Source organism: Hemitrygon akajei, chromosome 5, assembly GCF_048418815.1.
Source record: "Hemitrygon akajei chromosome 5, sHemAka1.3, whole genome shotgun sequence".
In the NCBI taxonomy this organism is placed as follows: domain Eukaryota; kingdom Metazoa; phylum Chordata; class Chondrichthyes; order Myliobatiformes; family Dasyatidae; genus Hemitrygon; species Hemitrygon akajei.
Genome location: NC_133128.1, coordinates 196,787,477 through 196,799,932, shown reverse-complemented (window position 1 = coordinate 196,799,932; position 12,456 = coordinate 196,787,477). Strand labels below are relative to the sequence as shown.

Here is a 12,456-nt window from a genome sequence, read left to right as displayed (position 1 = left end):
CTCAAATTTTCAAATGAAATTATGCAATACAGAACTGAACCGCATAACTAGGAATTACAATCACAAAGGTCAATTTCGAATGATTACGACAATTCTTGTGCGTTCCCTCCTATCAATACTCTCTATACTAACTCAAGTAAAATTTATCCACATAATGACTCAGTGCTAAGCCACAAAGCCATTTTAAAATTTTATAGCTGTTAAGATACTTAAAACAAGGAAGCAGTGGAGTCACCAAGACATACAATATTTGGATTAGGCTAAGGTGCTAAATAAAAAGCTTGCCTAGTGTAATATAGATCTGAACATTGATTTATATCTGATTACCACCACAAACTTTAAATGTTTAAAAAAAATTGTTTTACTTTGACCATTAACACTTACACATTAATTCATCTGAAATAAAACTACATTTTATTTAGTGGTTAGAGCAGCAGTTGGCTGAGTATTTAAAAAATGCACATTGAAAATGAGCAGTTTGTTTTAAAAACAAGATATGAAAGTGGTGAAACTCAAGAGGAAATGGAATTGAAAACTGCAGTACATAAATCTAAATGTAAGATTGGATTAATAACATGGGATGATCTCCCAGCTTTGGTCAAAATTATTTTACTATACATTTTTGTTTTAAGTAAAGATTAAGATCTTAAAACAGGGGATCAGAATTAAAACGTTTGGCCCATCAAGTCTGCTCCACCATTCCATCTTCTCCAATTATTATCCCTGTTAACCCCATTTTCCTGTCTTCGCCCTGTAACCACCAGACACCTTGACTCAGAAATGAAGTAGCCAAAAAAATACAAGCACAAACAAACATTAGCATTATTCACACGGCTGAGAAAAATCCCAACCATAATACAAGCAGATTGTGCAGGGCTCAGAAACACCAGCCTTAAAATGCATTCAAAATGTAGACAAATAAATGTTTAAAAAGTGGCTTGGAGTCACATTAAACTGTAAGTGAACTTTTGCACTAATTTAATCATATGCATAGTAAAGAAACTAAGATTCATTATCTGAATAATCTGAAGTATTATAATACAACATTTCTAAAATGTTTTGTATTCACAAAAAACCTGCCAATTATGGGGATGGTATCCTACTTGTTATTAAAACATTAAAAAATCAGTTTTCCCTGCAGTTGGTTCAACACTTGTGATCCATACAGATAAAATTATTTAGCCTGAAATCTAGACACTTCATTTGTGAATAAAAACATTCACTCAGGAAAATAATCACCTACTACTGCAACACTATAGTCAGACTGAATAAGATTATTGTAAAAATGGTGAATAAAAGTTAAGGATGCTGAAAGATTCTAGAGTTGGCAAATGATATTTGCCCAAGAACAAACACTTACTATAAACCACTTTAGATCATTTAGAAAGTGCTTGTATTTTGCAGTAATAAATAAAACTGCAACATCTGATAGCTACAAAATAATGGACTAGAGTTCCATTCTTCTAGGACCAAAAGAGCACAGCCCCAGAACTGAAGGATGTCCATTTGGAACAAAGATGAGGAATTTCATTAGCCAGAGATTGGTTAATTGTTCCACAGATGGCTGTGCATTAGGTATACTTAAGGTTCTTGATTAATCAGGGATTTAAGGGTTATGGGGTGAAAGCAGAATGGGGTTAAGAGGGATAATAAACAGGCTGACTGGCCTAATTCTGTTCTTATATCTGATTGTCTTATAATCAATAACCACTAATTCCTTGATTGAGCAAATCATCTTCGGAAGATTCTGCATTGACAACGTAGGTGTAAGTGGTGGTTTTGATTTAAAATGAATAAAGTAGAAATTGAGTGCAATGTAACACCAGGAACCAATAAGTAGGACTCTGTACTGGATTTTTTTTTTGCAATGCAAAGTTAAAAACAAAACTTAGAATAATATAAGCAGCAGCCTAAATGGAAGCTGTAATTACTTGCAGACTATTATATGCAAGTAATATATAATATATGCAAATAGCTCTCACAGAACTTGACAAACATCTCACGATGATTATTTTATTGGAGTTTGGTGCTTAACAATTGACTCATCAATACTTAAGCAGAAAGGTATTGAGAGAGGTATCAGCTCCTTGTCAGACTATGGTCATCTTTGGGGAGTTTTTCTTTCACATGAAGATCTAAAAAAGTGTCAAGACTAAGTTTTAACACTAGACAGCATTAGAGACACCTAATAGGTAAATCCAAGGTTAAAATATCATGTGAACATTTAAATGCAAGTGCAAACTTGGTTGACAAACTGAATAGAGTCATGAAGATATAACTGTAAAACAATTAAAATGTTCAAATATTATTTAATTTGAAGACAGCAAAAGTTTTGCATTACATTTGTCTGTTTTTATATTTAATACATTATATAACTATCTTTATATATAATACCAAGACAGGCTAAATCCTTAGCGCCTGTCAGGGAAAAGTAGCGCAACATGGTTGTGAAATTACAAGAGAATCTTTGTATCAATTATTGCTTGGATGTCTGTTGCATATCAAGCTATATAGCAAAGCAACTTGAAAGGGGAAAATGGTGCTTCAGTACAAAGCTCCAATATACTGATGCAAAAAAAATACAAAATCACAGATATCAATGAAAGTCGACTTTTTAGAAGTACTTAGTTCATTTACGCTTAATTTCATTGTGGTAGTATGCAGTGGGCCACAGATCTCAATGAAAGATCTAAATAGTTTTAAAAGTGCTTCCCCATACCCGAGAGGGGAATGTGGCACCCACACTACTCAAAATAAGCAGATCCACAGTTCAAACATTCAAAATGGCCTGGATACAGAAGAACAAAAGGCATTCTAATCTGTATAAAATTTTGCTAGAAAAATCACAATGTTTTTAAGTAAAAAAAATCCACTATTCTGTTAACCACTTCACTATTCTGAGAACACTTCTCTAATTTCTATAGGTTCCATTATTTGAATGGTGTGACACAGATCCTTTACAAGCCAGACCAAAGAAAAACTACAAGAAACAATGTGAATAACTACCACATTTATTGATGAAAAATTCTTAGTTGTATTCAATGTTAAAAAGGTAATATCTGACCAATTACAGCAATTATTTCACATTAGAATGTCTTGAAGAGTACTTTAGTCCCTAACATTTAAGACCTAAACCACTGTTCAATCATCAGAAACACCATCTTGCATGTTATCCTTGTAATTTCCTGCATATCAAACAGACAAAATAATTAACATTTTTTGGTTACAATGTAATTGTGATGTACATTTTTCAACTGGATTACTTTATTTATAATGGCTATAAAGGTCAGACAATTATCTTTTTAAGATGCTTACTTGTGTGGTTGACTGCAAACCTATATATGCCTGAAAGAAAAAAAATTCCCATTAACAGTAACTTGCTGCTTTTAATTTATAATCCAAATATACAGAAGCTGGAAAGTTAAGATGCCGATTGACACTTTGATCCCTGTAGATTATTAAGATGTATTTAAAGTAATATTTATAGAAGAGCTAACCTAAAAAAAATACAGCTATTACACACGTGGCTTAACTTCTCTCCCACATGAGCCTTGACAATATCTTTAAATGTTACATTAATAACTCCATGTATTCAAGAAACAGCACTGTGTCTGGTAAATTACTTCAACAAGCCATGAAATTGTTAAATGCACTTTATAGCAAAGTCAGTCATATGTAAACCTCTCTTTTTTTTTTTAAAAACTTTTTATACTTACAAGCAGCTCCAAACCTGAGTATTCATAGTACATCTAAACATACAAAAATGTATGTACATTTTTCTCCACTTTCTGGTAAACTAATACAGTTGTCTCTAATGTTCATTTTACATCCCTTTTGTCCTAGAAACATGCAAAAAAAAAATCACCATACAATAAAAGGACAAAAATTGCACTCCGTTGAAATATGTGGCAATATGAACAAGGGCTTTGTCAATTTCAAAACCAACAAGTTGCCACATTATTGGTGTGCATAACACACTAGGCATTAAACCTTCACAAGCAGCAGTCTGCCATCTTTAATTTTCAATTGCTGAAATATCGGCAAAATTAAATAGCACATTTCATGCTAGAAGTTATAGTATTTGTAATGATAATACTATGGGTAGAGCACAACCCTTTCAACATTCACCTCTGATTATGCTTACGCTAATCTCCTTTTGAAAGTGGAGAATGGGGAAGCAATGCTCAGATCTGACGGAAGCAGTGGCGACAATGACACATGTCACAGCTGGATAAAGAAGCAGAATTCCAGCTTCAAAGGCTGTGAGTTACGGCTACATGTTCACTCCTTGGGCACTTAAGAGTGACTCCAGCATATCGTAAGTATCTTTGTAGTCCTTGTGCTGGGTGTTTGCATTGTATTCTGGATTGGCGTTGTGACCGTTGGCCTCGGAGGGTTTCCTATCCAGTTTCATGAGGGTGCTGAGTTGTCCATAGCCCACCTGGTATGTGACAGTGGGAGGAGGGGAGGAGGGAAGGTTAAGAATTAAGTTGCAAGGGTACATATACTGCTTCACAGAGGAGGAAGAAGAAGAGGAAGAGGAAGAAGAGCTAGATGAAGTACCTGCAGTCTTGGAGGTTTTGCTCATTTTGGGATGGTGGTTGTGAGAAGCATCACTGGCGTGCGCCCTCTTGCGTGAAGAGCTGGAGCCAGTGGAACTGCCATCACCGCTCAGACCTACGGGACTACGCAGAGTTCCACCTTTCGACCCTTCGGTACCGTGCCTACTACTCCCAGTACTGCTGCTATGCGAATGTTTGTGGCTGCTACTGTGGTGATGATGATGAGAAGAATGGTCCTTGCGTTTCTCCTTGTGCTCCTTCCCTGCATGTGGACTTGTGTGCTTGCTCTTACCACTGCCCTCATCTGAGGAGCTGTGCCTTTCAGAGGAAGGAACTTTAATTTTCATCTTTAGTTCATCCTTAGTCTTTTCTGTGGGTGGGATCGGAATACGTAATTTAAGTAACCCTTTATCCTTTTTATCTGCCATATGCCTCTCTGATTTTTCTGTGGAAATCGGTATTTTCATTTTAATTGGAGAAGTCACAGCATTGCTATTATGTTGAATTTGCTGCTGCGCTGGCACACGCCTTTTTTGTTGTTCTACCATAGCTTGAGCAGCAGAGGCATAGTGTTCTTTCACATCAGATTCCAGTGTTTCTAGTTTGCGTTTTTGCACTGCAAGCTCTGCAGCAAATTTCTCTCTATATCTGTCCAAAGCTAACTTCTGAGGAGCTGGTACATTCGGAAGAGGGAAACCATGATGTTTGCCATTACCAGATTTAAGATGTTCATGCTTACTAGATGAATGTCCTGATCCCTTGTCTGATCGATGATGGCTTTGAGATAACTGTCCAGAAGTTGACTGCTGCATGCAGATCATGTCATTTTTGTGAAGGGATGATGGCAAATCTTGTTTATGAGAATGAGCCTGTTCCAGATGCTGGTGTGTATGCTGAGGCCAATCTTGTTGGGAGGTAGAACTGAATGATGTAGTAGCCATCATTTCAGGGACATGCACTGGGATTGAAATACCAGAGTTCAATGATGTAGGTAGAGCAGTTGTGGAATTTGATTTAGGAAAGCTTGCGCTTGTAGAAGGATCACCACCAACAGAACATGTAGATTCAGGAGGCCCAGATGATCCAGGAAGAACACTATCAGCTATTTGACCATCTACTTTTGGCTTCTTTGCAGCCTGATTAGCCTATAAAGGAAGAAAAAAATCAAAATGGAAGCTAGTCTTTACAATAATAGAAGAAATGAGACTCCCAAGTGTTGTTAATCTAAAATATGCTTTACCCGCCAGTTTCGTATCCTTTTCAATCTGCTTGGAGTTTTCTCTAGTATTTGCAGAAATTCGTGCGTTAATTCTGCAAACAAAAATCAAAATAATGGTTTTAAATGAAAACCTGACAACATCTAATACAAGGTACCACAATCACGTTTTAAGTTTTCCCAGGGAAGGTTTCTTTGTACAAGTTTTGCAACTGACATTTAGAATCTTAAATTTCCAATTAAATAGCTAATAGGAGACCATTTAAATATGCCATTAGTATCTTTTAGAAACAAGTATCTTTTAAAAAGTAGAACATAACACCATCAACAGAACTGGAAGAATTTTTGGGAAGAGTTTAAAACCTTTTCCATTTGAAGTGTGTCAATAATTACTAAGCAAATGTGCATAATTTTTTAGGGAAAAAAGTTAAAATAGCTGCATGCCATATACCATCAATTGAGATGTGGACAATTACTTCAAATAGTGGTTTAAGTTATTTTTAATATTTTATTCTTTCTCCATGGAATTTAGGCATACAAGAGTTTTATTTTTACATTTTACTAAGTTAGAGAATACAGATTCCCTGTCAAAACCATTGATGCTTAATGTAGTCAAGGGAGACTTAGGCAATGTGTATTAACAAGAGTGAGTGATGACAGTTCAGCATATTTTTTGAAAACACAAAACAAAAATGTTCAATTGCTATGTTGTCTCATTACAAAAATGTATGGTACTAAATAAATTCTTCAAAATTCCTTCAATTTACAACTAACCATCAAGTAATTCCAGAGTCACTGATGGATCCACATATTCCCACCAGTGCTTGCCATCTGTAGATACAGGTATCTCCCAGTTGGACCACTTGCAAGCCAGATGAATACACACGCATGCAATCACTGTAGGTTTGTACTGCAAGCAAAATGTTGTCAGGTGCAAACTGAAGTGGAGAACATTGACGATTGATGGATCATGGAAAAAATACAAGAGACAAAAAGAAAGGCTTTTTAATTGCCAAATAAAAATACATACATGAATATCTGCAGAAGGTGGGTCACACTTCCAGTACAAAGCTGATAATAGGGCTACTCTAATACAGCACTGAAGAACATGTTTTCAGTAGACATGTCCATAAATGGAGGCAGTACATATGCCATTATATAATGGCATAATGAAAAATTCACATCAAGCTACTACCCGTGTTCTTTTCCAGATAGTTTTCAGAAAGTTTGCAAGGTAAAATCCTTGGTTTTAAAGAAATCAAAATATTTAATAAGTGATCCTAGCCACATTTTTGCCTAGCCAACCGATTTCTACTACTTGATATTATTTTGCAGAATGACTGAAATAATTTTAGTAAGTTTAGTCATTAGTTTGAGATGCAACTTTTAATCACGTGTAACCCACATGCTCTGCAACCTGATTTCGGAAAATAACAGCAATCATTTACCTTCTTGTGGAGTGCACATGGCCTTTTAAGTAAAACTTCAATGTAATACCACCTTCTTTCAGTTATTTTGAACTTTATTTTTGCCAAATAACAACAAAGTTTGGCAATGGTAATTTGGCAATGGTAGTCCCTCCAACAATGATGTTTTTATTACCTCCAGTTAACTTTAGGGGTCACTGAATAATTTCCACTGAAACTGGAAGTACAACCCAACAACTTGCAGTTCATTAAATGAATTGTAAAGCTTTAATCTGAAAACATTAAAATATTGTTAGAAATTGTCAATTATGGAAAATTTAAATTCTGCAATTCAACGAGAAGTGTAAAAATGTTAAATGCTTTTATACTTACCATGAATGCTTGTGAATTCTAGGTTAAGTTTATCTCTTTGCAATCTTTAGTTGCTATTCAGGCTACCAATTTTTAGAGTTATGCACTCAGAATTGAATTAATGTAATCAGAGAGCACCACTACACTTCTCATTGTGCATTTAACCCCTTAAGTGTCCAAAACACCCTTGTACAGTACACCGCACTGCAAACAGAGATGCACCATCACTATAGATGAAGGGACTTTTCTCTGTCGCAACAAGGGCTTGGGACACTGATAAGGGGGCCCTGCAGTAAGGGAAGCAATAGTGTGCCTGAAACTGTGCAACAAAGAGGGTCAGGATAACAACCTGTTGGTAGCCATGAAATAGGATGTCTGTGCCAAATCCTTGCTTGCTGTAATGAAAATAAAGCAGAATTAGTTGAATGAAAAAATAAGGACAAATATTTTTAAATATAATTTAGGCACCACTCACTACATTCTGCAGGTATAGCCAACATCTAATAGGCATCTTACTGGACACAAATGAAGATCTGGATAATTATTACTGCTATATTACATGAAAAACTTACCTCTCACTAACTGGGTACATTTCACCACATCAGTATGAGGGTGTTCAATAGTAATCTCAAAACCTGCAAAATTAAGTAACTTCAATTAACCTTAAATAACGTCTCAGACCATACACTGGGAGCTTATTTTATGAGACCACTTTTTTTTTAAGGAAGTGCTTGGGAACTACAGAAACTCAACTGAATTATTAAACATTTTTATTTTTAAAGAATTTAAAATGGGGGGGGGTTAAACCAAGGTAAATTAAAAGTATAAATTGATGCAAATTTGGATGTTTCAGATTTTCACACTTGTGCACTTTACTTGGAATGTAGACTTGCAAAAAGAGCTTTGTTCTTTCACGTCCTTAAAATACATTCATGATGCCAGGCTTATGAAGTCAAATCACAATACACAGTACCTAATGGCAGCCTTATCAGCAGCAACTCTGATGACATGCTTATTGAGGTCAAGAGGACAAGTAGTAAATTTCAATTTGGTCATAGGTCTTACAATAAAAATATGCATAATGTATTTCAAGTTTGTGTTTATACACGTAACAGCATATGAATCAAATTACACTATAAGTTAAAATATAATTCAAAATGTATTTGTAAAGCACAGCACAGATAAATAGTAAGCAGTTTGCTGACCAAGAGATGAAACCTTGGTGGTGGCAGGGTATTCATTAGTCTCTCAGCCTGAGGGAAGAAACTGTTACCCAGTCAGGCAGTCCTATTCCTTTCTAACAGTAGCAGAACAAAGATTGTGGGATGGGTGGTAGAGATCCTCAATGCTTCATGGCCTTGTATACAATGCTCCCGGTAAATGTCACAAATTGGTTGGGGGTGAGAAGGGAGAGGGAGGGAAACCCCAGTCATCCTCTCAGCACTTTTCTCTGAAGGATCTTACGGTCCAATGCCTTGCAGCTTCTGTACCATACAATGATGTAGCCAGGCAGGACTCACAATAGTGCTTCTGTAGAAAATTGTTAGACTGGGACAGAGAGCCTTACATGCCTCAATCTCCTCAAAGTGTAGATACTGCCGTGTCGTCTTGACTAACGAGGTGTTCTGGGTCAGGTTAGATCATCCATTATGTGCATACCAAGGAACCTTGTGCACTTCGCTCTCTCCACGGCAGAGCCATCGACGTGCAATGGGGAGTGGTTGACCTGTGAGTTCCTGAAGTTCGCAATCATTTGTCTTGTTCACATTGAGATTCAGGTTGTTGTTTCATACCATCTAAAAGTCTTCAGCTTCTCTCTGTATGCTGACTCATCACTGTTGTATCATCAGTGAACTTGGTGCGGTTTGAGCTGAATTTGGCAGTGCAGTCGCAAGCCAGCAGTGTGAACAGCAGCTGCCTGAGTACCAGTGCTCAACACAACGAAGCTTGAATAATTGCTGTCAACTCGGATGGACTGGGCTCTTTCCGTCAAGAAGTCCAAGATCCAGTTACAGAGAGGATTGTTGAGTCCCAACAAGGTCAGATTCCCCACCAGCCTCTGAGGCATAGTTTTCTAGTAGGGACAGAATGGAGTGGAGTGCCGAGGCTATGGCATCATCACTTGACCGGTTTGACTTCACGATTGTTGAAGTCAGTGCCACTTGGAGATAATCATTTAGGGGATGAACTGGAAATATAAGGATGGAGTTAAAGGGAAAGTGAAAATAAGAAAAGTTAAAAAGGACAACAGAATCAATGGAGTAGAAAGCTCAAGAAGAGATCATACAGTATGGCCAAGTGAAATAGGAATTGATATGAAAGGAGAGGGGAGTAACAAATTAAAAGTATTATATATGAATGCACAAAGTATAAGGAATAAAGTAGATGAGCTTGAGGCTCAGTTCGAAATTGGCAAGTACGATGTTGTGGGAATAACAGAGACATGGCTTCAAGCGGACAGGGTCTGGGAAATGAATATTCAAGGGTATACATCTTAACGAAAGGACAGACTGAATGGCAGAGGGGGTGGGGTGGCTCTGTTGGTGAGGAATGATATTCAGTCCCTTGCGAGGGGGGACATAGAATCAGGGGATATAGAGTCAGTATGGACAGAACTGAGAAATTCTAAGGGTAGAAAGACCCTAATGGGAGTTATCTACAGGCCCCCAAACAGCAGTCTGGATGTTGGGTGTAAGTTGAATGAAGAGTTAAAATTGACATGTCGCAAAGGTAATGATACAGTTGTCATGGGGGATTTCAACATGCAGGTAGACTGGGAGAATCAGAATGGTACTGGACCCCAAGAAAGGGAGTTTGTGGAGTGCCTCCGAGATGGATTCTTAGAACAGCTTGTATTGGAGCCTACCAGGGAGAAGGCAATTCTAGATTTAGTGTTGTGCAATGAACCAGATTTGATCAGGGACCTCGAGGTAAAGGAACCATTAGGAGGTAGTGACCATAATATGATATGTTTTAACCTACAATTTGAGAAGAAGGGAAAATCAGATGTGTCAGTATTACAGTTGAACAAAGGGAACTATGGAGCGATGAGGGAGGAGCTGGCCAAAGTTCAATGGAACAATACCCGAGCAGGGAAGACAGTGGAACAACAATGGCAGGTATTTCTGGGAATAATGCAGAAGGTGCAGGATCGGTTCATTCCAAAGAGGAAGAAAGATCCTAAGGGGAGTAAGGGGTGGCCGTGGCTGACAAGGGAAGTAAAGGGCAGTATAAAAATAAAAGAGAAGTATAACATAGCAAAGATGAGTGGGAAATCGGAGGACTGGGAAGCTTTTAAAGAGCAACAGAAGATAACAAAAAAGGCAATACGCCAAGAAAAAATGAGGTACGAAGGTAAACTAGCCAAGTATATAAAGGAGGATAGTAAAAGCTTCTTTAGGTATGTGAATAGCAAAAAAATAGTTAAGACCAAAATTGGGCCATTGAAGACAGAAACAGGTGAATTTATTATGGGGCACAAGGAAATGGCAGACGAGTTGAACAGGTTCTTTGGATCTGTCTTCACTAGGGAAGACACAAACAATCTCCCAGATGTAATAGTGGCCAAAGGAACTAGGGTAAAGGATGAACTGAAGGAAATTTATATTAGGCAAGAAACGGTGTTGGATAGACTGTTGAGTCTTAAGGCTGATAAGTCTCCGGGACCTGATGGTCTGCATCCCAGGGTACTTAAAGAGGTGGCTCTAGAAATCGTGGACGCATTGGTAATCATTTTCCAATGTTCTATAGATTCAGGAACAGTTCCTGCTGATTGGAGGGTGGCTAATGTTGTCCCACTTTTCAAGAAAGGAGGGAGAGAGAAAACAGGGAATTATAGACCGGTTAGCCTGACGTCAGTGGTGGGAAAGATGCTGGAGTCAATTATAAAAGAGGAAATTACGACACATTTGGATAGCAGTAGAAGGATCAGTCCGAGTCAGCATGGAATTATGAAGGGAAAATCGTGCTTGACTAATCTTCTGGAGTTTTTTGAGGATGTAACTATGAAAATGGACAAGGGAGAGCCAGTGGATGTAGTGTACCTGGACTTCCAGAAAGCTTTTGATAAAGTCCCACATATTAGTGGGCAAAATGAGGGCACATGGTATTGGGGGCAGAGTACTGACATGGATTGAAAATTGGCTGGCTGACAAATGAGTAGCGATTAATGGGTCCCTTTCGGAATGGCAGGCTGTGACCAGTGGGGTACCGCAAGGTTTGGTGCTGGGACCGCAGCTGTTTACAATATACATTATTGATTTAGATGAAGGGATTAAAAGTAACATTAGCAAATTTGCCGATGACACAAAGCTGGGTGGCAATGTGAAATGTCAGGAGGATGTTATGAGAATGCAGGGTGACTTGGACAGGTTGGGTGAGTGGGCAAATGTACAGCAGATGCAGTTTAATGTGGATAAATGTGAGGTTATCCACTTTGGTGGCAAGAACAGGAAGGCAGATTACTATCTAAATGGAGTCAAGTTAGGAAAAGGGGAAGTACAACGAGATCTAGGTGTTCTTGTACATCAGTCAATGAAAGCAAGCATGCAGGTACAGCAGGCAGTGAAGAAAGCTAATGGCATGCTGGCCTTTTTAACAAGAGGAATTGAGTATAGGAGTAAAGAGGTCCTTCTGCAGCTGTACAGGGCCCTGGTGAGACCCCACCTGGGGTATTGTGTGCAGTCTTGGTCTCCAAATTTGAGGAAGGACATTCTTGCTATTGAGGGAGTGCAGCGTAGGTTCACTAGGTTAATTCGCGGAATGGCGGGACTGTCATATGTTGAAAGATTGGAGCGACTGGGCTTGTATACACTGGAATTTAGAAGGATGAGAGGGGATCTGATTGAAACATATAAGATTATTAAGGGATTGGACACGCTGGAGGCAGGAAGCATGTTCC

The 12,456-nt window shown here is 38.0% G+C and overlaps 1 protein-coding gene across 5 annotated transcripts in view; it reads right to left on the bottom strand.

Annotated features, from left to right (window-relative positions):
* Nucleotides 1–12,456, bottom strand: part of ccnt2a (cyclin T2a) — a 132,603-nt gene that overhangs the window by 83,391 nt on the left and 36,756 nt on the right. The window contains exons 5-10 of one of the 5 annotated variants that reach the window (XR_012099116.1): nt 8,129–8,191; nt 7,906–7,951; nt 6,553–6,716; nt 5,803–5,873; nt 3,316–5,707; nt 2,290–3,185 (exon numbers count right to left, since the gene is read on the bottom strand). Coding sequence is in view for 3 of the 5 variants with exons in the window: in XM_073047607.1 (XP_072903708.1) it covers nt 4,274–5,707; nt 5,803–5,873; nt 6,553–6,716; nt 7,906–7,951; nt 8,129–8,191 (1,778 nt within the window). In the remaining 2 variants the exon portion in view is untranslated. Of the gene's footprint in view, nt 1–2,289; nt 5,708–5,802; nt 5,874–6,552; nt 6,717–7,577; nt 7,952–8,128; nt 8,192–12,456 lie in introns of those variants that run through there. The other 4 variants (XM_073047609.1, XM_073047610.1, XM_073047607.1 and 1 more) reach the window with 4 other exon arrangements.